The 24187-nt window shown below is 37.0% G+C and overlaps 4 protein-coding genes across 5 annotated transcripts; 2 read left to right on the top strand and 2 right to left on the bottom strand.

The window, feature by feature from the left end:
* The first annotated feature begins 291 nt into the window (after nucleotides 1-291).
* LOC127079767 (uncharacterized mitochondrial protein AtMg00810-like) lies at nucleotides 292-798 on the top strand. The gene has a single exon (XM_051020136.1). The coding sequence runs from the start codon at nucleotides 292-294 to the stop codon at nucleotides 796-798; it is 507 nt and encodes a 168-aa protein (XP_050876093.1).
* Nucleotides 799-1919: 1121 nt separating this feature from the next.
* On the top strand, nucleotides 1920-3330 carry LOC127079768 (uncharacterized). Its single transcript, XM_051020137.1, has 3 exons — nucleotides 1920-2566; nucleotides 2678-2826; nucleotides 3263-3330. The coding sequence occupies exons 1-3, from the start codon at nucleotides 1920-1922 to the stop codon at nucleotides 3328-3330; spliced, it is 864 nt and encodes a 287-aa protein (XP_050876094.1).
* A 3094-nt stretch (nucleotides 3331-6424) lies between these two features.
* Nucleotides 6425-10999, bottom strand: LOC127082980 (uncharacterized). Its single transcript, XM_051023211.1, has 14 exons — nucleotides 10642-10999; nucleotides 10405-10564; nucleotides 10045-10302; nucleotides 9728-9902; nucleotides 9471-9532; nucleotides 9192-9355; nucleotides 8955-9064; nucleotides 8318-8376; nucleotides 8089-8223; nucleotides 7759-8006; nucleotides 7506-7653; nucleotides 7207-7282; nucleotides 7036-7086; nucleotides 6425-6864 (listed from the first exon to the last, which is right to left on the bottom strand). Exons 1-14 carry the CDS (start codon nucleotides 10695-10697, stop codon nucleotides 6647-6649), a joined length of 1920 nt encoding a protein of 639 aa, XP_050879168.1. The 5' UTR covers nucleotides 10698-10999; the 3' UTR covers nucleotides 6425-6646.
* Nucleotides 11000-12010: 1011 nt separating this feature from the next.
* LOC127082981 (protein PECTIC ARABINOGALACTAN SYNTHESIS-RELATED) lies at nucleotides 12011-20537 on the bottom strand. Of its 2 annotated transcripts, XM_051023213.1 has the most exons (12): nucleotides 20395-20537; nucleotides 20006-20323; nucleotides 19813-19863; nucleotides 19639-19729; nucleotides 18347-18423; nucleotides 17587-17675; nucleotides 15064-15183; nucleotides 13894-14010; nucleotides 13660-13803; nucleotides 13446-13569; nucleotides 13155-13346; nucleotides 12011-12901 (listed from the first exon to the last, which is right to left on the bottom strand). In XM_051023213.1, the coding sequence occupies exons 2-12, from the start codon at nucleotides 20303-20305 to the stop codon at nucleotides 12542-12544; spliced, it is 1665 nt and encodes a 554-aa protein (XP_050879170.1). In that variant the 5' UTR covers nucleotides 20306-20323; nucleotides 20395-20537; the 3' UTR covers nucleotides 12011-12541. The 2 variants fall into 2 exon arrangements, with proteins under 2 accessions (XP_050879170.1, XP_050879169.1); XM_051023212.1 differs by having other exon boundaries at nucleotides 20006-20495.
* Nucleotides 20538-24187: the final 3650 nt, after the last annotated feature.

Below are 24187 nucleotides of genomic sequence, written 5' to 3' on the forward strand. Positions count from 1 at the left end.
CACAAATTAAGGAAAACACTTTATGGATTAAAGCAAGCACCTAGGGCTGGGTATGAGAGGATCATTAAGTACCTTGTTAACAATGAATGCAATAAAGGAGGAACAGACAAAAATTTGTTTGTTAAAGAATGTCATGGTAAACTCATGATAGCTCAAATATACGTTGATGACATTGTGTTTGGAGGGATATCAAACCAGATGGTACAACATTTTGTCAAGCAGATGCAATCTGAGTTTGAAATGAGACTTGTTGGTGAACTGACATAGTTTCTTGGGCTCCAAGTCAGACAGATGGATGACATTACCTTCATCTTCCAAAGCAAGTACGCAAAGGATATAGTGAAGAGGTTTGGCATGGAAAATGCTAGCCATAAAAGGACACATGCACCAACTCATTTGAAACTAACCAAAGATGAAAAAGGTATAAATATGGATCAAAGTCTGTATAGGAGTATGATTGGTAGTTTGTTTTATCCCACAGCTAGCAGACCTGGCATTACATTTGCTGTAGGATTTTGTGCTAGATATCAATATGAACCCAAAATAAGTCACATTACTCAAGTGAAAAGGATTCTGAAGTATATCAATGGAACTATTGAATATGGAATGATGTATTCTCACAATGCAAACTCCTTACTAACAGGATACTATGATGCAGATTGGGTAGGCACTACTGGTGATAGAAAAAGCACTTCTGGAGGATGTTTCTTTTTGGGAAATAATCTCATATCTTGGTTCAGTAAAAAGCAAAATAGTGTGTCCTTATCTACAGTTGAGGATGAATATATTGATGCATGAAGTAGTTGCTCTCAATTAATTTGGATGAAACAAATGCTAGAAGAATACAATGTCCATCAAGATGTCATAACATTGTATTGTGACAACCTAAGTGCTATTAACATTTCCAAATACCCTATTCAGTACAGCAGAACTAAGCACATTGATATTCGTCATTAATTCATTAGGGATCTGGTGGAAGACAAAATTGTCACTCTTGAGCATGTAACTACTAAAAAGCAACTGGCAGACATTTTTACCAAAGCTTTAGATGTAAATCAATTTGAAAAACTAAGGGGCAAATTGGGAATTTGCATGCTTGAATAATTATAGCAATTACTGAAGGGGGCATATGGAAATTAAATTTTCTCTTCCCTCCACTTAATTGTGCATAAAACTCAAAGACTATCATTATAACTTTTTCTTATTTTCCCAACAATGCACCCTAGCCACCTTCACGCTACCCTCTGCATTCTCTCTCTCTCTCTCAAACTTGTTCTCAAACATCTTCATCTCTCCATCTCCTCTCTACCAAAAACCTCAAAAATGTGACAACCTTCTGTGTCCATTCCAAGTAAATCCTCCAAAGAGCAATCAAACCCTAAACATATTGGCACTAAGATAGATCTCTCTGATGTCATTACTGATGTTGTTCCTCTATCGATTGTCCTTATCCATGCAACTCCCATGAGAAAGGCTAGAACTTCATCTTCAAGGAAAATCAAGCCTTCTAAAGTAAGTACCTCATCCACTCCCTCCATAACTGCTAGAAATATCAATGATCCTGAACCCCCTATTGTAGTGAAGAAACACATGTCTATGACTAGTCTGTATCTCGGTCCCATCAGCATTGAACCTAATGTTGATGTGTCTAAATATTGTCTCGCTGCGAAAAATGTTATGGAAAATGTTGAAACTTATGAAACCAACAATAAACCTAGATCAGTTACTACCTTGAGTAAATCTAGCATGATCGTTGCTGACAAAGACAATGTTGATAAGAGTATATGTGTGTTGACCTCTCAAGTGTTAGGGATTGACCCCAAGATAAATGTCGTGCCAGATATCTCCACATCCTTGGCCCAACCTAATAACAATGCTGAGAACCCCAGAGATAAGCATGATGTGAAAGGTTTGAAGATATGACTAATGAGCTGGGTAACAAAGATAAAAATCATGTTGATCAACCCACTGACATTGTTAATATTGAGGAACTGGCTTCTGATGATGTTCCTATTGGGCAAATACTGGCTCCTGGCATTGCTAAAAGATTGAAGAACAAAAAAGACCAAGTTGTTGGATCCTCCAACGCTCCCTCCAAATCTGTCAGGAACAAAGCTAGTGTTGGTCCCACAAAAAGATGGAGCAAGTTGGTGACTCCTGTATCTAAGAAGAAGTCCCTAAAAAGGAAGGAAGTTTCCTCTGAATCTAGTGAATTTGATCATGATGTCGAACACAATGTTCAGGACATCATCTCTATTTCCAGAAAGCAAGCCTCTAGAAAGAAGATACTAGCTAATATTCCTAAAGTTCCATTTGACAACATTTCTTTTCACTCTATTAAAAATGTTGAAAAATGGAAATTTGTTTATCAAAGAAGGTTAGCACTGGAAAGGGATTTGGGGAAAGATGCTTTCGAATGTAAAGATGTGTTGAGTTTGATTCAAGAAGCTGGATTAATGAAAACTGTAATAGGTTTTGGAAAATGCTATGAAATGCTTGTCAAAGAATTTATTGTGAACATCTCCAAAGAGTGTGACAACAAAAGAAGCAAGGAGTTCAGAAAAGTGTATGTCAGAGGAAGATGTGTGGATTTTTCTCCTTAAATAATCAACATGTTCTTGGGCAGAAATGAAGAAGAACAAGCTAAAACTGAAGTCTCTAACAATGTCATCTGCAGAGAGATTACTGCTAAGCAAGTGAAGGAATGGCCAATGAAAGGAAAATTGTATGCTAGTTCGTTGAGTGTCAAGTATGTTGTTCTCCATAGAATTAGAGTTGCAAATTGGGTTCCAACCAATCACACCTCCAATATAGCTACTGGTCTAGGTAAGTTTATCTATATTGTTGTGACCAATTCAAATTTTGATTTTGGATCCTATGTTTTTGGTCAAACTATGAAGCATGTTGCTTCTTATGCTGTAAAAATGCCAATAGCATTTCCTTCCTTGATATGTGGGGTTATCCTGAGTCAACACCCCCGTATATTAATCAATTATGACAGTACATGCAAAAGGGACCATCCTCTCTCATTGCATTATAGGTTTTTCACTAGGAAACATGTCTCAAGACATTTTCATGACATCTGGACAGACTCCTTCAAGGTCCACTAACAGAACAAGCATCCTAGCTGAGTTGAAAGACACCTGGAAGACCTTGGATGAAACTATAAAAAATTGTACTGAAAGGAAAAGCAAAATTGAAATGTTGATTAAGGCTCTGTCTGAAGAAGAAGGTGGTTTATAAAATGATGGAACATATGAAGAAAAAGAAAATGAAGACATGTATGATGCAAGTGATGAGGAAGATGCTACCAGCAGTGATGAAGATTAATGATCTCTAGTTATTTTGTGTGTTGATTTTTATTTTGTTTCTTTTGTGGGTTGTGCCCTGGATTCCATTTTATGCACTTTATAAGTGCTCTTTGGTTTGTAAGTTCTCTTAACCTTGTGTGACTTACAATGATGTTTTGGTTAATATGGTTTGTTTGTCAACTTTATGGCTAAAAAGGGGGAGTAGGTGTGTATGAATGTGTAATAGTAGTAGTGTGCTCTGCGCTTTGCTTCTTGTCCCTCTTGCTCCTTGAGGGGGAGCATGTGCAGGTATGGCGGGGGAGTAACCCTTGGGGTAACTCATCTTGTGGTTCTGATACTCAATGGGAGTGCCTAATACTCAGGGGGAGCGCATGATACTTATTTTCATGATGTCAGGAACAATGTCCTAACATCCTGTCTAAAAGGAAATTTCTTATGGTGTGTTTTACAATATGGGGCTTGTTGTTCATTGCGCCTGCCTCTAGTGACTGTGTGAAAAAGGATGTCGTATGCTTTCTTGTTGATGTATATCCTTGGTTCTATCCCTCTTATCTATTGACCCTCTTCTCTATTGACCGTTGTAAAGATTATTTTAGCTAAAATTTACCAAAGGGGGAGACTGTTAGGTCTGACATATTGTGATTGGCTGCATTTTGGAAAAACAAGTACATTTGACAGATGTTGAACAAGATGTCCTGACATGTTGTTTCAACATTCAGCATAACCGAACTTAAGTTGTTTGTGAGATTTATTCTCTTTAATGTTTTATCTAAAGATTCTCTGAAGATTTAGCTCGAGTATATTATTGAGCGTTTTCCTTGTACCTGAAGAATATTGTATCTTGACTTATTTACGAAGTAACAATGTCAAGACACTTTAGGAAACATCTGATTTGGTTGAAGTCATATCTTCAGAAGATTGTGCCGAGATCTTGGATCTGGTGAAAATCAAGACTGAAGCCCATGCCTTTCACTGCTATTTATAGAGGTGTTATAAACCTAAGATTGTATTGAAGCATTGCAGTATTTTGTTATCATTAGGGTTTCATATGTATGCTTTGTGTGAGTCGTTCGAGTATCACCTAGATACATGAATTGGACCTGTTGTATTGAGTTGTAACTAACAATCCCTCAGAAGCTTTTAAGCAATAGTGGATTATATTTTTCAGTTGTTAGTTGTCGTATGGTTAAGGGAAGTGAGAGGGGTCTAATATCTAGGTGTGTCCTAGATAGAAACGTCCACAGGTAGAGATTAGGTGAGAAGTTTGTAAAACCGGAGGTTGTTTAGGACTTCAAACTAATTTTGTGATAGTGGATTTTCTTCCTGGTTTGGTAGCCCCCGGATGTAGGTGATGTTGCACCGAACTGGGTTAACAACTGATTATGTTATTTATTGTTATATTGTTATATTTATCCTTCTATTGTTTGTGGTGTGGTAATGTGCAGACTCTGAGGTCGTGACATCGTGTACGACATCAGGGATCTGGTTGCCAGAATTTCAATTGGTATCTAAGCAGGCATCATGCTCTGTTTCTGGGTGAGATTCAGGGAAAATACTTTTTGGCTCCATGGACAAGGAATGAGGATTTATCAACAGATCCCCCATCTTAGATGGATTCAACTATGACCATTGGAAGGCAAGGATGGTGGCTTTCTTAAAATCCATGGATAACAGGACATGGGAAGTTATCATTAGAGGATGGGAACATCCTGTTGTGAATGACAAGGATGGGAAGGCTACTACTGAATTGAAATCTAAAGAGGACTGGTCCAAGGAAGAAGATGAATTGGCTATTGGAAACTACAAAGCCTTTAATGCCCTATTCAATGGGGTGTATAAAAATATATTCAGGTTGATTAATACATGTATTGTAGATAAAGAAGCTTGGAAAATCCTCAAAACTACTCATGAAGGCACATCCAAAGTGAAAATCTTTAGACTTCAGCTTCTCACAACCAGAATTCAAGAATTTGTAACTTTCTAAGGGGCTGACACAGCTCATGTCAAGGGACATGGTCATCTCGTGTCAGACTTAGCTTTTTACTATGGGGATGGCTCCAAGGGGCAACACAACCCGTGTCATGAGACACGGCCAGACCGTTTTGGACTCATCAATTTTGTATTAGAAGAGTCTCATTTGTGCAATCTTTTGCCTTTGTCGTTCCGATTCGGTCCAATACCTTATTATTACCTGAAAACGTAAAAGGAGGACAAAAACGCATAAAATCAGACTAGGATGATGAAAACACACATGAAATCGAAAGGGAAAAAGCAAGAAACACAATTCATTTACTACTTATCAATATATCATATAATCTTACCATTTTGTCAGTCGAATCCATTTCGGTTCTAATACGTGTGTTGTTAGGGCGATCTTTTTTCTTCCTTCTCATATTTTCGTTGTGTCAAACTATGTCCCCTTGATATGTAGTTCGAAATTCTTCATTTTCTACCACCGGAAAGCTATTATTGTACACATTGAATATATTTATGACTTGTAAATGACAGAAGATGCTTGGAAGGATCATGGCTAACATATGAACATACCGCAATGACATGGGAGCAAGAAGACTTGCAACTTTCCACCGTCGCACCAACATCTATTCAATATAGACAATAGTTGACGTCCAATGGAATTTTACTGATTGTAAAGACTTTACTAAGGATGTGTGTCCGTCATAAACGAAATTGTCATGCCATACGAAACACCGCCAAATGTGTCCGTCATAAACGAAATTGTCATGCCATACGAAACACCGCCAAATTGTCATGCCATACAAAACACCGCCAAAGTACTCAACCAACACATGACGACCAACCATCACAAAAATCATTGCAATCATTGCTTATTGCTTCGTTTCTTTAAGAGATATTACAAAAATATTTACAAAAGTATTTATCCAAACAAGAAGCTTGATTTCTTTTAAGACATCTAAGTCTCGAAATCCAAGATAGGAAATATTCTAATTCATCAGAACATTCTCACCATTTGGTTTTGAGTTGTTATCACGGTGGCGATGTTGAGGAAACCACATCGCACGTTCTTTGGGATTATTTTATAATTTATTTTTGTAAAGCTTCCAACCTATAAAAACTTTTTAAAGTAAACAAAATTTATGTGGGAAAGAACCTTAAATAAGGCATTTGACCCTCCAAGGTTCTACCTCAGTATCCTTTCACAAGCTTAGTTCCTTTGGGAGCTAATTTCAATTTGAGTTTATTATATAAAAGTTCTTCATTTTTTTTATAAATATATACTCTGTGTAACTTCCCCTAAATTTGACTTGGATTAAGTACATTTTAAATATTACAGATCCCTTTTTTATGGGACCAAACTAGTTACAATTGAGAACAAATAGTGCAGTTCCATGCATTTCCACTTCCGCCGATAACACCCCCTGCGTTATTACAATGTGTCTTCCACTCCACACTTCACTGCCTTTACAAGTACTTCTTAAGTCTCTCCCAACAAAAACCTTAAATAGGTTTGATGTCTTCAAAGATATAACCGCCTTCTGTTCACTTAGATTGAAGAAAGCAACATAGACTTCTCCTGCATAAAGATACAAGTATACGAATTAGAAAAGAAAACAAAAATTCTGTGTTGTACATTCTAGTTCAAGTGCTTAAATGCAGTGATGAATTATTTGCTTTGATGTTTTGGTGAAGTTGGAGAAAAATCAAGAGAATTCTCAATATTTATCTGTAGTTTTTGTTAACTGACCTGTTCTTCCGGTTGCAGCCCAAGCGCGAAAACCACCAGAATTAATCGTAGCTGCATAAATGACCAGCTAGCGTTATGAGTAATGATAAGCTAAAGGAAAAACCAAGATAAACTCAAGAAATTGCACAAGGACAATATTTTCATAAAGTGGTAAGCATTTGCAAATTTCACCTTTAACAGGGTCTACTGTGGCACATAAGCCTGAATAGCTATTTACCAGGGTCCCATTACGATTCAACCGCCACATCTGTTAAAGACTGCATACATCAACATCCAATAGAATATACAGATTTAAAAGAAAAAATGCATGCAAATCAAAAGGTTGTAAGGTTGTCTCGAGAAGACGGTACAGATAAAAACAGTGATGCACGAACAAAATAATCTTTGAATATATCAAAATTACACATTGGTTATATGATTACAAGAGATCTCACTCTTACACAACTTAAACACAGAACGACACAACATACCTGATTTGAATCCCACCTGCAGGGCGAAAATGTACCTCGCTTGAACTCTTTGGAAGTAATGTTTTGTTTTGGAGAAGCATCCAAGCAAAATTTTATTCTGTCCACTGCAACTAAATGATGATAATCTTGATACATATTCTCTTCATCTCTGCGTCAATATCAATACGATGATTTCTATTGTTAACAAGAACACAAATAATCAAATTAAAGATAGGCAAATAGAGCATAGAGTGACAAGACAAAGCATGATTACAATGCAATGTTCAGTTCTCTCTTGTGCATGCAGAAGGGGGCAAGATGCTTTTTTCCTAAATTCCTTTTCCAGCAGATTCTTTCAGGATACTGGCTAATACTCTCACTAGTCCAACCACTTGCCTTTGACTCAGTGCAGCTAGTGAGGCCTAATGAATGTGTGTATGATGCTTTTGTTTCTCTGTAGCTTCTTCTCATTTGCCTTTCAGAATCCTGATCTTCATTCTTCAAGCTTGCAATGTAAGGAAACTGCTAATACCATAAAATGCATTAAATTGACAAATATATTATGTCCCTTTCCCCGGAAAAAAAAGTTTGATGGATCACATACCTCCATATTATGTGAGCTAAAAGAATTAATCTCCAGAAGGGTAGGATTTGTGATAAGACCGTATGTTGTGGGATCGATCTTCCGAACATCGCCCCCATACATAAGGGGAGACTTTGCCATTGCCCATAAGGTCATCTGTGTAGGAATACACTCACTCAGTTTCTTTTGATGTACACATATTAACAAATGAATTTACGGAAAAGCAACTCAGTTATGGTTTTATTAATACCTGTGTCCTCTTCTCTTCGAGGTTGAGGTTACTATACCTATGTGGACCTGTATTTGAAGCTGCAAAAGAAGAGGTGAAAATTCAGTGTCATGATTGAAGAGTCATAAACGATATTCATGAGTGATATTCATACGTGAATAAGAAAAGGCAGCAATGAGGCCTTGTTGCTTCTGGGAATTTAAGACGGGTTTTAAAAAATTTCAATCCTCTTGGCAAAACAATTTCAACGAGTAGATCTTGAAACCATTAATCAAAATTCGAACATCAAATCAAACACCTTTAATGATATTAAGATTACTTCTAAAAGTGTGTTTTAACAAATCACAAATGAAGAAAACGTCGGTGTCTCCTTATAGTCTGCGCGAGCACAAAATGGAACGGAATGTTTGTCATTTCATTTCATGAGGGGACGCGACCATTAGGAATTTTAGGAAGTGTGCTCCTCTTGTATTTATAGAATGAACCACTAAATACAAATCATGTTTAATGCAATTTAGCATCTAATTAAACTAAATCTAAATTTATTTGATTTAATAATTTGTTCCATTGTCAATGTTCTATGTGTGTGACTCATAGATTCTCGTTGAAATGATATAAAAGCAAAGTCAATCGACATAGATTGATTAATAGGGCTTACTCCAACAACTATCAGGATCAGTTAGCCATCCAAATGGAAGCATGTCCAAATCCGGCCATGAGTTCCCCATTAAACTTTTTGCCCCTATCATATGCGCAGCTGCAAAATCTCTGATTCAGAATTAAATGAATTAAATTTACTTCATAGGATGATGGAACAACAGATCACAGATTGAGAAGCAGCGAAGTTGCAACATAGAACGAAATATTTTGAAGCAAAACACAGTAATTTAACCACCTTGATACATCAAAATGAGCTTTGACATCCCCCCATGTATCCCAGTCATCCCCTGTTATACGATACAAATTGACCAGTCCACTGACATCCTTGGCCATGGCTGGTGTCACTTTGGTTCCAGGAGACAATGAATAGACAATGGGGCGATTAAGCTCCCGGAGAACCTGCAATAATGACATATCATATGGTAAGTTTGCCAATAACCCTGGTATAATACTGCCAATGTCATTGTTTGTATGCGAAAGAGAAGGACGGGGAAGAAGGAGAACTGTATGATACCTCTGATACATAGCTTATTTCATTTAAATCCAAGTCATCGCCAAATACACAGTCATGTTTCACTGCCAGTAAAAATGATAATCTTGATGAAAAAACAGTATAAATAACGAGCCAAAAAAGGCAAAAATGCTCAACTTTTCCAAACTTGATGAAGCTATGCAATAAATTGTATAAAATCGTCATGGTTGTCATCCACGACATGAGTATGTAGTACGTAGTGACAAAGCATAAAGATTGTAAAATTGAAGTGTAAGTACCAAAATCAACACCCCATGCAGCATACTGCTGATAAAGGGACCTCAAAAAAGCTTTTCCAGCGCCCAAATTTGTATTTACACTCATGAAACCATGAGGCATCCATGCACAAGCCCTTTCACGGATTGCTATATCTTTCGCATGCCACACTCGACCAGATTCTTGATAAGCACCTCCCTAAGAAATTGAAAGGGGAGAAAGTAAAATGAAAAGCTTGACACTAAGGTAAAACACTATCATCATACCTTGCTGGTAATGTTACTAATTTTAGAACAAAATGTATTACAAAAGACATAATAGAAGATTTACAAAGCAATACCGTTTTCGTATCTAGAATAGGCGTGTTCGCATTGACAGCTTGTGTACTTATGCCTCTCATAACATGAATCCCGAACTTCAAACCCAAGCTATGCACTCGATTAGCCACATGGCTAAACCCTCTCCCGTCATTCGAAGAAGGCCACCTTCCCGGGTCAGGAATCACCCTCCCCCATTTATCAATCACATCAAACCCAAGAGAATCATGATAAGCACCCTCTACTTTTCTTCTATACCAGAGATAATCCACCACAACATACTACAAGTGTTTAAAACAATATCATGTCTATATCAGATTATAACTAGAACAAACAAATACAATCTCAACCATAAGCTATATAATTCCTTGAAGAACACATACCTCATATCCATGATGATGGAGAAGCTGAGAAACAACTTCAGCATTTTGTAAGAATTCTTGTTCAGAAATTGTCCAGCAAAAGGAGTCATAGGAATTCCAACCTCTTGGTGGGATGGTAGCTTGTTGTATGTCACTCTCAGATACATTTCTAGATGACACACTGAAATAACACAGACAAATTGTATTAGAGAATAATCAAACACAGTACAAATAAAAAAAGAAGAAGAAGAAAAATACCATTGAAAAGAGAAGAGAGAAAGAAGAATGCAGAGAGAGATGGAAAAGCACTTCATTACAGCTTGTGCGGTTGTTCCATCGACACCAACAAGTCCAACGCACTTAAGTAATAATCATAAGAAATTATTAATTTATACGCTACTATAATTGATTGATTATTCTTTAGTGGAGTATTATACTTGAAATGAAATTATACAGATAGAGATTGGTACTGTATCTGTAACCATTTATTTACACTAACAGAGTCGTGACTCGCGGGTGAGGACGGTTGCACACGTGTGATCTTGTTACCTTCGCATCATATGTCAACAAACCACACGTGTGCCTCTTGTTCAACTATTACTATCGCCTAAGAAGAAAAATGGATTAAGCTCCACTAAAGACTAGTGCTACTTGCTTACTTAAGAAAAGTAAGAAGGGTTTATGTTTTAATTTATCTATCAGCGTGCATCCTTTTGTCATTTTCTACAAGAGGGAATACGAATATATTGTGTAGTCTATATGTTTTCATAGACCATTATTATTGTACGAAATTCTTGAAAGGAAATTTTACACGATTAGTCACAAGTTGTTTAATCTAATTTTAAAATTTATGAGATTCTTAGGAGATGGGAAATGACTACATGTTTAATAAGAAGCCAATTTCGTTTCATATCACATCAATATCGTAATACAATAAATGAAAAGGGATAATTGTACATGTAATAAAACTTAAAAATCTATGTTAAAAAGAAATTTAAGAACTAATCGAATAGTTAAACAATTTAAATGGCCGCAAAATGTATTTTACTTTTGAAGAAATATCCCATGATTTGCACCAACGAGCTAAGCATTGGATAATCACAAATGTTATTTCAACATCTAAATTTAGCAATATTTTGTATGGCTAATGTAGCTCGCATACAAAAGTAATGACGTGCAAAATTAGATTACTAGATATATTAGATGTCACAAGTCACAACTCATTAACCACAAATTTGATCGAAATTGGATATAATTTGTAAGTGTTTATATCAATGTGGTTAACTGTCCAGAATAAAAGTCAATGTAATTAAGATACATGAAAATGAAATTGTGGTCAATAACATTCAAATTTTGGATTAATGAGGTTCAATTGATGTGTATATGCCCTATTAATATTGAGCTGTATTGACCACATGTTTGATTTATTATCGAATTTAGATGTCTAAAATTGAATTTCATATACTACATTTTTGCTAAATGAATAAGCAAGACCGGCATACTACATATATATATTCCCTTTTTAGGGTTTAGATTCTAGTGACCTTTGATCATAGTGGGTACATATTATGTAAAACATAATTGGTTTGGCAGTATACTAATTTAATATTTTAAATTAACAATGAAATGATTGCCAACAACTTTTTGGCTGAAGGACATATTCAAATGTTTCCCATTTTTTTGGCCAACATATAGTATATGCTATTCGCCCTAACATTTTACAGCTAAGGGCTCTTACATAAATAATCTTTTGAACAACAAAAGGAACTCAACAACATTTAATTCATCAACAATTTGCACTTTTTCTCAATTTAAAAAATCGGTCAGTTTCTTTTCAAGAGGAAGAAAAGTGGACTTGAGGTATTGCTACAGCCTACATGTTAGATGAAAAGAAAAAAACCACCAGGTTTCTCGGCAAGGACAACCCTCAATAGTAGGAAATCTATTCTTTAAAATAATAACCAACAATCGAACCTCATTTCCTGCAAGCCATTACCTCGTCTCCAAATCTCTATTTACTGCCACTCCTACCTCGGTGAATTAACCACGGACCATGTTTTCACTTTACCATAGAGATATATAGAACTCATAACTTAGATGGTATAATTCTTGGAAATGTGAAAGTCCCAGTGTAAAGCATCAATAAAAACAGCTATGGTCAGGCTTTACACATGCAAGGAGTCAGAGGGTTCTCCCACAGGTCGTAGTTAGGGAAAGTCTCTTCTGGCAATCCCGTCCGTGTCTGATGAGTCACAATTACATCTTCTACAAAAGGAGCCCAACCCATGTACGGATCCCCAAAAGACTTGGACATTAGTCCTTTGTCAGGCTTAATTGACTTTAGCCGGTGACCCATGTATCTTCGGGCCCCAATTATCAGCTTAGCAAAATTGCCTCCATGGGTCATCACAAATACATCTGACTTCAAGCACACTAAGAAATCAAGAGCTGCAAGGCTCGTCACATGCTTTCGGAAACCATCTAACTCCTCTTTAGTTGCCAACTCCTCCTTTGTAACCTAACATTCATCATATTGCAAAAGTAGCAAACCGATAGGTATGTTAAGTTATTGATGAATAAATTCAACATAACAAAGAGCAAGAGATCATTGCATCATAGCTTGACAGCTTTTATTGACAAGAAAAAATCTCATGTCATGACACCATTATATTCACAATTCACTACATAAAGCTTCTAATCAGTTTAAAGAACTTCAAAGCAGGGCACCATGCTCATTTTTTATAATTCACATGGCAGTAGAAAGGTCTTACCAGATTAGGGAACATATTCCTTAGAGGAGCCATCCGATTCTGTCCACCATAAACTTGTCCAGAAGCTACGTAAATTTGAGTTTCCTTCATATAGCCCATAGCCCGAAGAATAACAGCCACTTCGCCAGGCTCTAGAGGGCAACGCCCTTCCTTTCGCTTCTGCAGAGCCAATTGCCACAAGTGGGAACCATTCTGCATTTTTAACAATTATGGTGTGATCAAAATGTTCCAATGAAATTGAGAGGTTCCAACTGCTCATTTTGATTTTAAATAAAAATAGTAGTATGGCACCTTATACCGTCGAGGCCACTCCTTTTTTCTATATTCTGCCATTTTAGCCTTCTCGTCTCTTGTCCCCACAAAATCACAAAACGAAAGGCCCACCATTCCTTTTTCAAATCTAAGATGCAATGCCCTGTTTACAGTAAAACTGTTAAATTACTGACAATTAAAAAATGCACCTAAAATCAGCTACAAGTCTTTGATCATGAATGTCGTTACATACATATATGGGTTTGAACTGCCTGTTCGGTTTCTCATCCTTGATGCTAGTAAATCTGCCATCTGCTCTATATCGGGAAGAAACTTCAGAGCATGATAATTGACCCTACATCTCAACTTGTTGATTTCTGAAGGAACATTGTCATATCTGAAACAATAACAGGGTCGTTATGACAACACCAACTAGATAAAATAAAATAAAAAGTGGAATCTAGCATTTGTATCATCATTGGCCTACCCTAGCCTATCAACAAATGGTTTCAGAGCCATAATCTTTTTCTCCTTGATGCGAGGCAGAACATTGTCGATGTAAAATTGTGCAGGTGCATATTTTGGAATGTTCTTCACGGTTCGTCTGAAAGACAACACACTCTTGCTTTGTTAGTCAAGTCAATGGCATCAATATTGAGCAGTTATTGGAAAATGTTGATAACAGTGGTAATAATTTGCCAAAGTTAAGAGTAGCATGCAAAAAGTTGGATTTAAAAAGGCATATAGAAAGGAGATTCGGTTTGTGTCTTCTCTGTCCATTCACAACAACCCCTGACCCCTCAAACCATCATCAATGCAGGATATTCATAGTGAGGAAGTAATTTAAACTCATAATAGTCAAGCTATTTGGTCCAAACACTCGGCACTTAAACCAAAATCCCATGTTAATAAATCCTCAGATGAAATAGAAAACCAACATAAAAACTGGTTTTTACATACTGGCTCGGGAATTTGTGTGTTCAACAGACTGAATAAAAGGCACACAAATCTAACTGCAAAATCATAATTATAAAATATGATGCCATTTGATAACAAAATGCAGCAGATCAACCAAAACTTATGTCAATCAGTTCATGAATGAAACAGTAAACGTGCATGATACTGGCTTTGGACATACTAATCAATCCCTCAAATTTATATTACACACACACACATGTGATTGAGACCACCTTAGTTCAAAAGTAACTTTATTCATAGTTACTTCATTTAGCAACTTCTTTGTAGACATTGAATTGATGAAACTTAAATGTCTATAACGAGTTATTAAATAGACTAACTTTGACGATTTACTTTCAGAGTAGGTGGAGACATATCAAGTGAGAAGGTCATCTTTACGTGAGAGTAGAGGAATAAAACTTGGCCCTTAGATCGAACCATGAAATGACAGGGTTAGAAGATAAAATCATGTGATTTTTTAAGTAGTGAGACCATTGACCATAGAAAAACATCCAATCTAAACAGTTATATAGCTAAGACTTACTACTCTCACTTTCATATAAAGAAGTCCTTTCACTAGATACATGCCACATCCCCTGTGCATGTGTGTATAAAAGGAATATAGTTCTCCATCACTTACAGCAGCTTGGGATTTAGATTTTCAACAGACCCTACTCAAAGGGACAAGAATCTATCAAACCTTATACTAGAAAATAGCTCTGTTTTATCAGTAAACCATTCTGGGATATCGCGGACAATACGCACATCATACTTTAGGTAGTCAATGAAGTGGTCCACATCAAAAATGTCTTCAAATTTCCTGTAATTATGAAATGCACCATCATTGTTAGGAATCCATGATCAGAAAAAAGAAAAACCAAAATGATTTTATTGAAAAACTGAAGAATGAACAGAACAAAGAGAATTCACTCCAAAGAGGGATTCCCCTTTTACTATTGAACCATTGTACGGTTTTTCCTAAATTAATCAAATCTCAATCCTCTTCTACTAAAATTAGAAAGTTGACTGAAAAGAAATGAAAAGTAAAAAAACATTTTTCCATTAGCCAAACTTTTTGCAAAAAATGCATTTCATCATCGTGTCTACCTATTAATATCCCATTTTGATTGTACTGATATTTTGGTGGGTAACAGAGAGGGGCGAAAACACAGATTAGATCCAATCAACAGAAGTTCATTTAATTATGGTTCACCAAACTATTTTTATACCACAGTTCAGTTCAATGATCATGTTGTAAGCAGCAGTTCAGTTTGCACAATAATGCTAACAAATTGGTGTTTTAGAGATTGGTTCGGTTGGGTTCTCAATGCGGTTTAGCTTTTTTTGGCTATGCAAACAGTCCTAAATACCACACCCTTCAAGGTCAACCTTGTCCTCACGGTTGAAAATAGCCAGCTGATAGTGTACAAGTTACTCTTTTCAAATTCTGCCAGCACAGTACCCCTCTTCATCCCCTTGCTCATCTTCCACCAGAATCCTTCTGTAGACTTTCCTAGAGACTGAAATCTGGTAAGGTGTTTTAACAACTCCCATTCGATTAAAATCTCCCCACCTGTCTGCGGCCTGAAACCTGATACTAGGACTTAAGTTAGGACCTGATTCTTGCCCTTGAGAAAAAATTATTTGTCTTTGGGGGGTTATTATTGATCGATATTCGACAGTAGCAGAGGCAGCACGGCCGCTGCACCGATCTGCTTGAAGAAGAAAAGAAATAGGGAGTACGGGTAGGAGCCATGTCTCATTAATAATTGTAGTCTATTTTCCTATAGGTTTTGGCTCGGCTCATTTGTTCAAACATTAACTGCCATTGGTGGATTGGCAGCATCCCATTTCCTTGTTCATGTACCTAAATTTAAGATTGATTTGAGCCTGAGCCATTGGGCAAAGAAGAAGACCCATTTTGCAGAATGCCAATTCCGCCCGTTTCTATGTCTCCAGATCCAAAAACATCTACGGTACTGAGACTTATCTTTGACATACCTGCCAATCATGGCTCTGTCAGTAACTAACAACCTATAGGCCACCGACATGTGGCTAGTGCCTGGGCGCACTGGTGGTGGAAGCATAACCAGACTAGTTATCTGGATCCTCATGCTTGATGCTGCATGAAACCAGTGTTGTATCTCCCTCTATGTCCTTTACTCGTCCTCAAGTCAAACTTTCTCCCATTGGGTCATGCTCTAATTGCATCTCTATAACCGGTTTTTGCTGCAGCTTCTCAAAAGGCTTTATCCAATGCACCTTTAAGAAGTTTTTTGGGTCCAGTGACCCAACCAAACAGAATGCTACTGTCAAGATAAGGAAACTTGGTCTTCTTCACACAAGAAAAGAATTCTTGGTAGCTGCACTCCCCCTTATCTCTTTCTGAATCCTTTTCCTGTTGCTGCAGCAAGGCTATCTCTGGCGAGGGTCATGGCTTCAAACTTTTTTCCTCATAAACACGTATCTGTTTCTTCACCCCCTTACCCAATGCGTGGTTGATTTTTCATGTCCCTTCAGCACTCTCCTTGACCTCAGAGGGTGGCACTTCCACCCTTCTTTTGTCACAACCGGATCCCTGCATCTTCATTGGTTGTTTTAATATCTTCAGATCACCATGACTGAGGCTGTAATCCATTATCACTAAACCTCCTTTCAAGAACAACTCTCACTCTCCATTTCTTCCCCACAAAAGAAGAGGCAGGTCAAACCAATTTGTTAATAATTCAGTGGAAAATTATGAGTAAGGAAAAGGAAAAATGATTTTATTTGAACTGAAAAATGAACAGCACATTCCCCTTCTACAACTAAGCCATTATTCTGTTTTTCCACATACTAACCAACCCCAATGACTCAACCCTCTTCTACTATTTTTCCTTTATTTATTTAATTGAGCCTCCTCAACAAACTAAACTAACTAATTCTAACTGCTTAAACTCCCTGGTATTGTATCCTTCTACTCTAACAATACTCAGCAAGGTGGTTTGTTATTGAAATCTTCCATGCAAGGCAAGACAGCATCTACAGCTGAGAAAGGAGGAAAGTAGTAGTGGAGTGATAAAAAGTATAGCCAGATTGATTAGAAATCCAAAAACTAATGACATGGGGTAAAAAAATATATTATATTTATGATGTGATATGTCAAATGTGTGCTTGGCAAAATGCTGGCAACAATTTAACTGATCAAAACAACATGAGAAAAGTTTTGGACAAGAGATCTCACGTTTGGTCTTTCCAAATTTGGTCCTGTTTCAATACAGGCAAAATAAGAGTGGCATTCATTATTTTTGCAACAGCCACTGCATTGCATATCTGCATTTTGGAATAGGGGCCAAAATAAATCATCAAAATTGATAAATAATTATGAAATGATTCTACAAAACCTAATGCAAAGTGTCATTTCATAGAAAGTCTTATATAATATTATGATTCTACAAATGCTAAGTGTCATTTCATATAGCCCATTTTTATGTACACAACAGTAAAATCAACATCATGAATCAAATGCAACATTGAACCAGAGTCAAAACTCAATTTTAAATAATAATTGTAGAGGTATTGTCAGTGCATCAAATTCGAAACAGCACAGTTTTGTGATGGCACTTTAAAACCAGATAAGAATGCAGACGCTTATTGGAAATATTACCTGAGCACCAAATGTGGACTTAATATAGTCAAATAGTTGTCTCAATTGATTTTATCTAAAAATGCATCCCGAAATAGAAATATTGAACAAGTATGTGAATAAATACTGTCATTAAATTTTTCAATAGGTTCCTTTTCAGTTATATCAATCAGTTCAAAGCACATAGAGCTCGCATATTGGACAGCAGGAATGAAAATTCTCTATCTAAATTGTACCAGTCTACCAGGTAATGATGGCAAGGCAAAAGAAAATGAGCAACAAAATGAAAAACTCTGAATTTCAAAACAGGAAAACAGTCTAGACTAGAGGGTATCGCAATTGAAAGAACTACTCGTACCGCAATTCTTTGCTGATTTAGACCACCTTCAGCGTGAATGAATATATAGCCATTTGTTGCATTTTCCTGAGGAAGTTCTGCATGGAAGTATAAAAGGACTATCAGCCAATGCAATAGTATTAAAAACAACATTATATAGGACTAATTGAATATATCCACCAGAGTTATCAATTCCAGATGGCGGAGCGGAGCAGTCGACCCCAAAAATGGGATAGCAGGATAGCGGATTGAGGGACAACCGCCTTTTGACTATTTTTTGGATTATTTATATGAATAATCTATAAAACATATTTAATGTAAAACTAAACAAATAACACAGTACCCATAAAAAAACAGAGAGATAGAGTAAGTAAAAGTAAAAGAGGAAGAAGAGGAATAAATTTATTAAAATACTATTACTTACCAGAAAAAAACAGAGGAGAAATAGCTCAAGTAAAAGAGGAAAAGGCTTTAAAAAAAAGAGGAAGTGGACTTGCTTAAAAAAAGAGGAAGTAGACTTAGAAAAAATCAGAGGAAGAAAGAAGAAGAAAGGAAATAAGAGAAAAGAAAGAAGAAGAGAAGAAAACTTGAAAACTTAAGCGAAAGCGTGTGAGAAAAAGACCTATTACTCAACTTGTGTTATGAGTTAGGGCAAATCGGAAAATTTCCTCAAAACTCCTCCGGTGTTTCTTTTCTTTTAAGGGTAATTATGGGTTTTCGCTTTCAAAACTGATGAAATCCACTCGTCGGGCCGGGAAGCGCTCCGCTCCCGCTATCCGCTAAACCTTAAATAGCGGCCGCTATCTCAAACTGGGATGAGAACCCCGCTCCTCCATAGCGGAGGGTCACCGCTCCGGGACGCTATCCTAGGATAGTACCGCTATCAGCCGCTATTACTAACGCTGATATCCACACTAACATACATGAGATGATTGAGGAATATTACACTGAAAAGGAAATTTTGAAGAACCAATTATAGAATGTAGACATAGACATACAGAAGGGCAGTATCAACCCATGAAGACCATTCATAGGAGGGGGTTAAAGAAATAAGAGGGCAATAAAAAAATTTCAAGGGGTCATTCACTTCATTAACTAAAAACCAATGTAGTCATTAGTTCAAATATCTATCTTGAGATACCAATCATAACTGTAATTTGTCAATGCTACTGACAAATGATACTTATGTCATAACTACTGGGTGAAGAATGTGTTCTTAATTCTAATCAGCTTATTTAATACCTCTTTTGGCATGGTTTGTTTGTAATGCTAAAGAGAAAGTAAATGCAGACACAAATTAGGGTCTATGAAACCTGATATGGCACCATCTCTGCGCTCAGCACACGGCTTCCACGATGTTGTGGATGAGTAAGGATTTTCCCAAAGAGATGCTGATTCTTTGACCTACAAAAAAAAATACCACACATGCTGAGTGAAATGTGTATGGAAAAAACAACATCAAAACTATGATCCTTTAGATAACTTACATGTGGACAGTGAAGAACAATCCCATCTTTTTTACACAAGTAAGGGGAATTCTACAAAAAACGAAATCAGAATCAAATTATTGTCAGAACTTGAAGAAGATTAAAATAAAGTAAACCACTATTGATTTCTTACAAACTCGATGCATAACTAGTGAAGATTAGAGGGAAATCTAAGAATGCGGAGAGTACTGACCAGTTTATGGAGGATCGTGAACAGGGCGAGCAAGCCAGCGAGAAGTAGAAGTAAGGTGAAGAAAATAGAGATCCTGGAGTTGTGAAGAGGAACCCTATGGTCGTCGGTGAAGTGGGAGAAAAGGTGATGAAAATGCGAGCAGGGAGGACGGTCCCGGTCCTTGGGAGAGTGGCGATCATCGTCGGAGAGGTCGTTTTCGGGAATGAGTGGGGAGGAATCGCCGGCGCCGGCGCCATCGCGCTTCATCGGAGAAGAAGCGGTTCGGGAGCCGATTGAGGAGGAGTGACGGAGCTCCGCCATCGAGATGGAGCACTGTTTCTGTTTCTCTCACTATAATTAATGATTAATGTAATGTAATGATAGCAGTTTATTTAGTAAGAAGTAGGTACCTAACACGGAGAAGAGCAACGTTTTCTTCTTCTTTTTCTGGGGATGTCCCATGTGAATTCAGATCCACTTGATTGTGCAATTCTTTATATTCTTTTCCACAACAAGCTATCACTGTTCATATGAATCGTATGAGATTAGATTACCTATTAAAGTTTGGAATGTAATTACATTTATCTTACAAGGGCAATTTGGTCATTTTAATGCTCATGTTGATTCATCATCACCCGTTTGCATTAGTTTATAAGTTTTCAAAATAAAAGTCAAATTTATTTTAATATCCAACGTCTAAGATTAACTGACAGTGTAAAATGATCTTACACTTCAGTGTATTTCAATTAAATCAATAAATGTGATTGTGATGTGTGTATGAGATATGGTAATTAAATTTGGTGATGTTTGGATACATAACTTGGCAAAATATGTGATTATGTGATAATTGTAGTTATGTGTATATTTGGGAATATAGTATTGGATTTTAATATTATACTCCTTGAATTTTGATGGATGTTTGAAATATGTGAAATAAATGTTGGTTAGTATTATTTACATGGTTATACAAGGTGTGATAAATTCCGTTAATTGTTAATTTAATCATTATGCTTTATTATACTTCTTCATAATGATTTGAATTTTCACCCTTCTGTTTGAATGTTGTCTTTACATGGGCATCGTGCAGATACTCAAGAGTAGTATTGCTGAAGTAAGTGGAAGGTAGCTCACTCGAGATTTAGCCAGAGAGTTTCCGTGTTTTAGCTTAGAGACTAGGTAATAAGTCAATGCTCTGGTCATGTAACACGGGGTAGATTAGTAGTATTGAACTCATATCTTATTTGGATATGTATTATGTTATTACTTGTGAACATGTTTATTTGCAATTGCTGTTTGAGAGGCCATAGTGTCAAATATTCTGGATATGGTTTTATTTTATCTTGAGGAGATTATTGAGAGATGATCATGGTATGGGGCATGGATCATTTTATGAAATACATGAGTATTCATTACTTTCCACTGCGAACGCATATTCTTGAATATTCATGATATTTGAAATATGTTATTTTAAATGACCATGTGTATTGTATATTGATGATGAATGATGTTGGTTTGTGAAAGCTTTTAGTTTTGAAAACGTCGATGTGACGCCCTTTTGTTTATATGCGTGATTATTCACTCTGATTATATGTTAAGTATTTTGGGGTGTAAAAAAGGGTGTTACATTAGTGGTATCAGAGCATGGTCGACCAGTTGGTCAATAGTCGTTAATGTTTTCTAATCCTGTTGTATTTGATTTGTGTATCTGACACGATCGATAATGTTGTCTGGTTGTTCGGGCTGTTTAGGACGATGGTTGCAGGCAGGAATGATGATGCCATTGCTGAGGCGCTGAGGATGTTGGCTGGCTCCATTGGTCAGGTCCCTCAAGCGAATGCTGGTAAACAGAATGGAGATGATGATGAGTTTCGTGCTTTGGGAAGGTTCCAGAGGAACATTCCTCCTGTATTTGAGGGTGAGCATGAACCTAATAAAGCTCAAGCTTGGCTGAAGGCAATTGAGAAGATCTTCAGAGTCATGAACTGTACTGATGCTCAGAAAGTGCAGTTTGGTACTCATATGCTTGAGAAGGAAGTTGAAGATTGGTGGAACAACACTCTTCAGAGGTTTGAGGAAGATAGCATTGAGGTTACTTAGGCTCTTTTCCGTGATGTCTTCTTGGAGAACTATTTTCCAGAAGATTGTTGTGGGAAGAAAGAGGTGGAGTTCCTTGAATTGAAGCAAGGAAATGGTATTGTTGCTGAGTATGCTGCTAGATTTCAGGAGCTTATCAAGTATTGTCCTCATTACAATACTGCTAATGCTGAGAGATCTAAATGCTTGAAGTTTGTGAATGGCTTGAGACATGATATCAAGAAGGCCATTGGTTACCAACAGATTACTCGTTTTGCGGAGTTGGTTAACAAGAGTCGGATTTATGATGAGGATAGTAGGGAGAGTGCTTCTTTCTACAAGAGTTTGAAGGGGAAAAATCAGGATCGAGGGAAACCGTATGATGACAAGAGGAAACAATCTAGTTTTGGCAAGAAGCCAAGTGGGGGAGGATCTTCTACTCCACTTAAGTGTTTCAAATGTGGTGTTGAAGGTCATCGTGTTGTTGATTGTGGTAAGGATTCTGTGACATGTTTCAAGTGTGGCAAGAGTGGTCACAAAGCAAACAAGCGTGGAGTTGGTTCGAGTGTGACTTGTTATAATTATGGTGAGAAAGGTCACATTAGTACCAAATTTGATAAGTCGAAGAAGGAGCAAGCGAAGGGAAAGGTGTTTGCATTGTCTGGTGCGGAGGCCACTACCGATGATAGGCTAATCCAAGGTACGTGCTTTATTAATGGTACCCCTTTGATTGCCATTATTGATACCGGTGCAACACATTCTTTCATTTCTTTGGATTGTGCTAAGAGATTGAATCTTATATTATCTGACATGCGTAGAAGTATGGTTATTGATACACCTGCTATGGGTTCTGTTTCTACTTCTTATGTGTGTCTGAATTGTCTGTTGAGTATCTTTGGTAGGGATTTTGGAATTGATTTAGTTTGTCTTCCTTTAGAGCAACTTGATGTGATTTTGGGTATGAATTGGTTAGAATTTAACCGGGTGTATATCAACTATTTTGAGAAGACGGTTATTTTTCCTGAGGTTGGTGCTAAGGAAGATTGGTTTGTGTCTGCTAAGCAAGTTGATGAATCGGTGCAAGGTGGTGTCGAGTTGTTTATGTTGTTGGCAACTTTAGATATTCGTGAGAAGAGGACGATTGAAGAATTGACAATAGTTTGTGAGTTTGCGGAGGTATTTCCTGAAGATATAAGTGATTTACCGCCGAAACGTGAGGTTGAGTTTTCGATTGATTTAGTTCCTGGAACTAGTCCTGTATCGATGGCTCCCTATAGAATGTTTGCTTCTGAGTTGAATGAGTTGAAGAGTCAACTTGAAGTTAAGAGGTTCCCAAAGTCACCAATCACTATTTAGGAAGGTTATTATCATGATGAAAACTCACCCGCCAATAACATCCCCAAATAAAGTCTCATATGGGTGAGGCCTTCGTATAGTCCCAAAGAGGAAGACTCCCAGTGGGTCCATACTACACAACTCTCGAGTCCAAGGTTCTAATAAGGTTCTCAGAGTCATAGATCGAGGTTGGGAATACTATTGTAAGGTAGTAATACGCCCAAGGGATCTCATCTGATTGGGGATTTCATATTAACCCAATAAGTCTGGGACTTTTTAGGTAAATACTACATAACCACCAGATATAATGGGTTTGTAAGACCCTAATTTTGACCCTAAGATCCCTCATGGCATCATGTTATTGCACAAGTGCATTGCCTCAAGGATCATAGCATGTTTGGCTCCTTAACCCTATGGTTGGGACTTGTTTGCAAGCATGCTTACATTGTATATTATTGCTTTTCTTATTTGATTACTAACCAAAATCACAAAAATATGTCACTAACTCTTTTTGTTTTGAAGCTCAAGTGATCATGTGCTCAACAATGCTCCTAGGAGGCTCTTAAGCCCAATGCAATGGCTAGATGAAGATGAGAAAAAGCACGAAAATGTTACAAAAAGTTCCTAATCATCATATATGTCTCCCAAGTGTCTCAATTTACCAATTTGATCAAGATAACCCAAAGGGCTTGAAGATTGTTTCCCAAGGAAACCCTAATTCCACTGTGTTTTGACTGTGCCTTGCCCATGAAGCAATCTCAACCTCTGATTAAATTTAATCGAGGGAATTTATTT

This window comes from Lathyrus oleraceus, chromosome 5 (assembly GCF_024323335.1).
Source record: "Lathyrus oleraceus cultivar Zhongwan6 chromosome 5, CAAS_Psat_ZW6_1.0, whole genome shotgun sequence".
In the NCBI taxonomy this organism is placed as follows: Eukaryota; Viridiplantae; Streptophyta; class Magnoliopsida; order Fabales; family Fabaceae; genus Lathyrus; species Lathyrus oleraceus.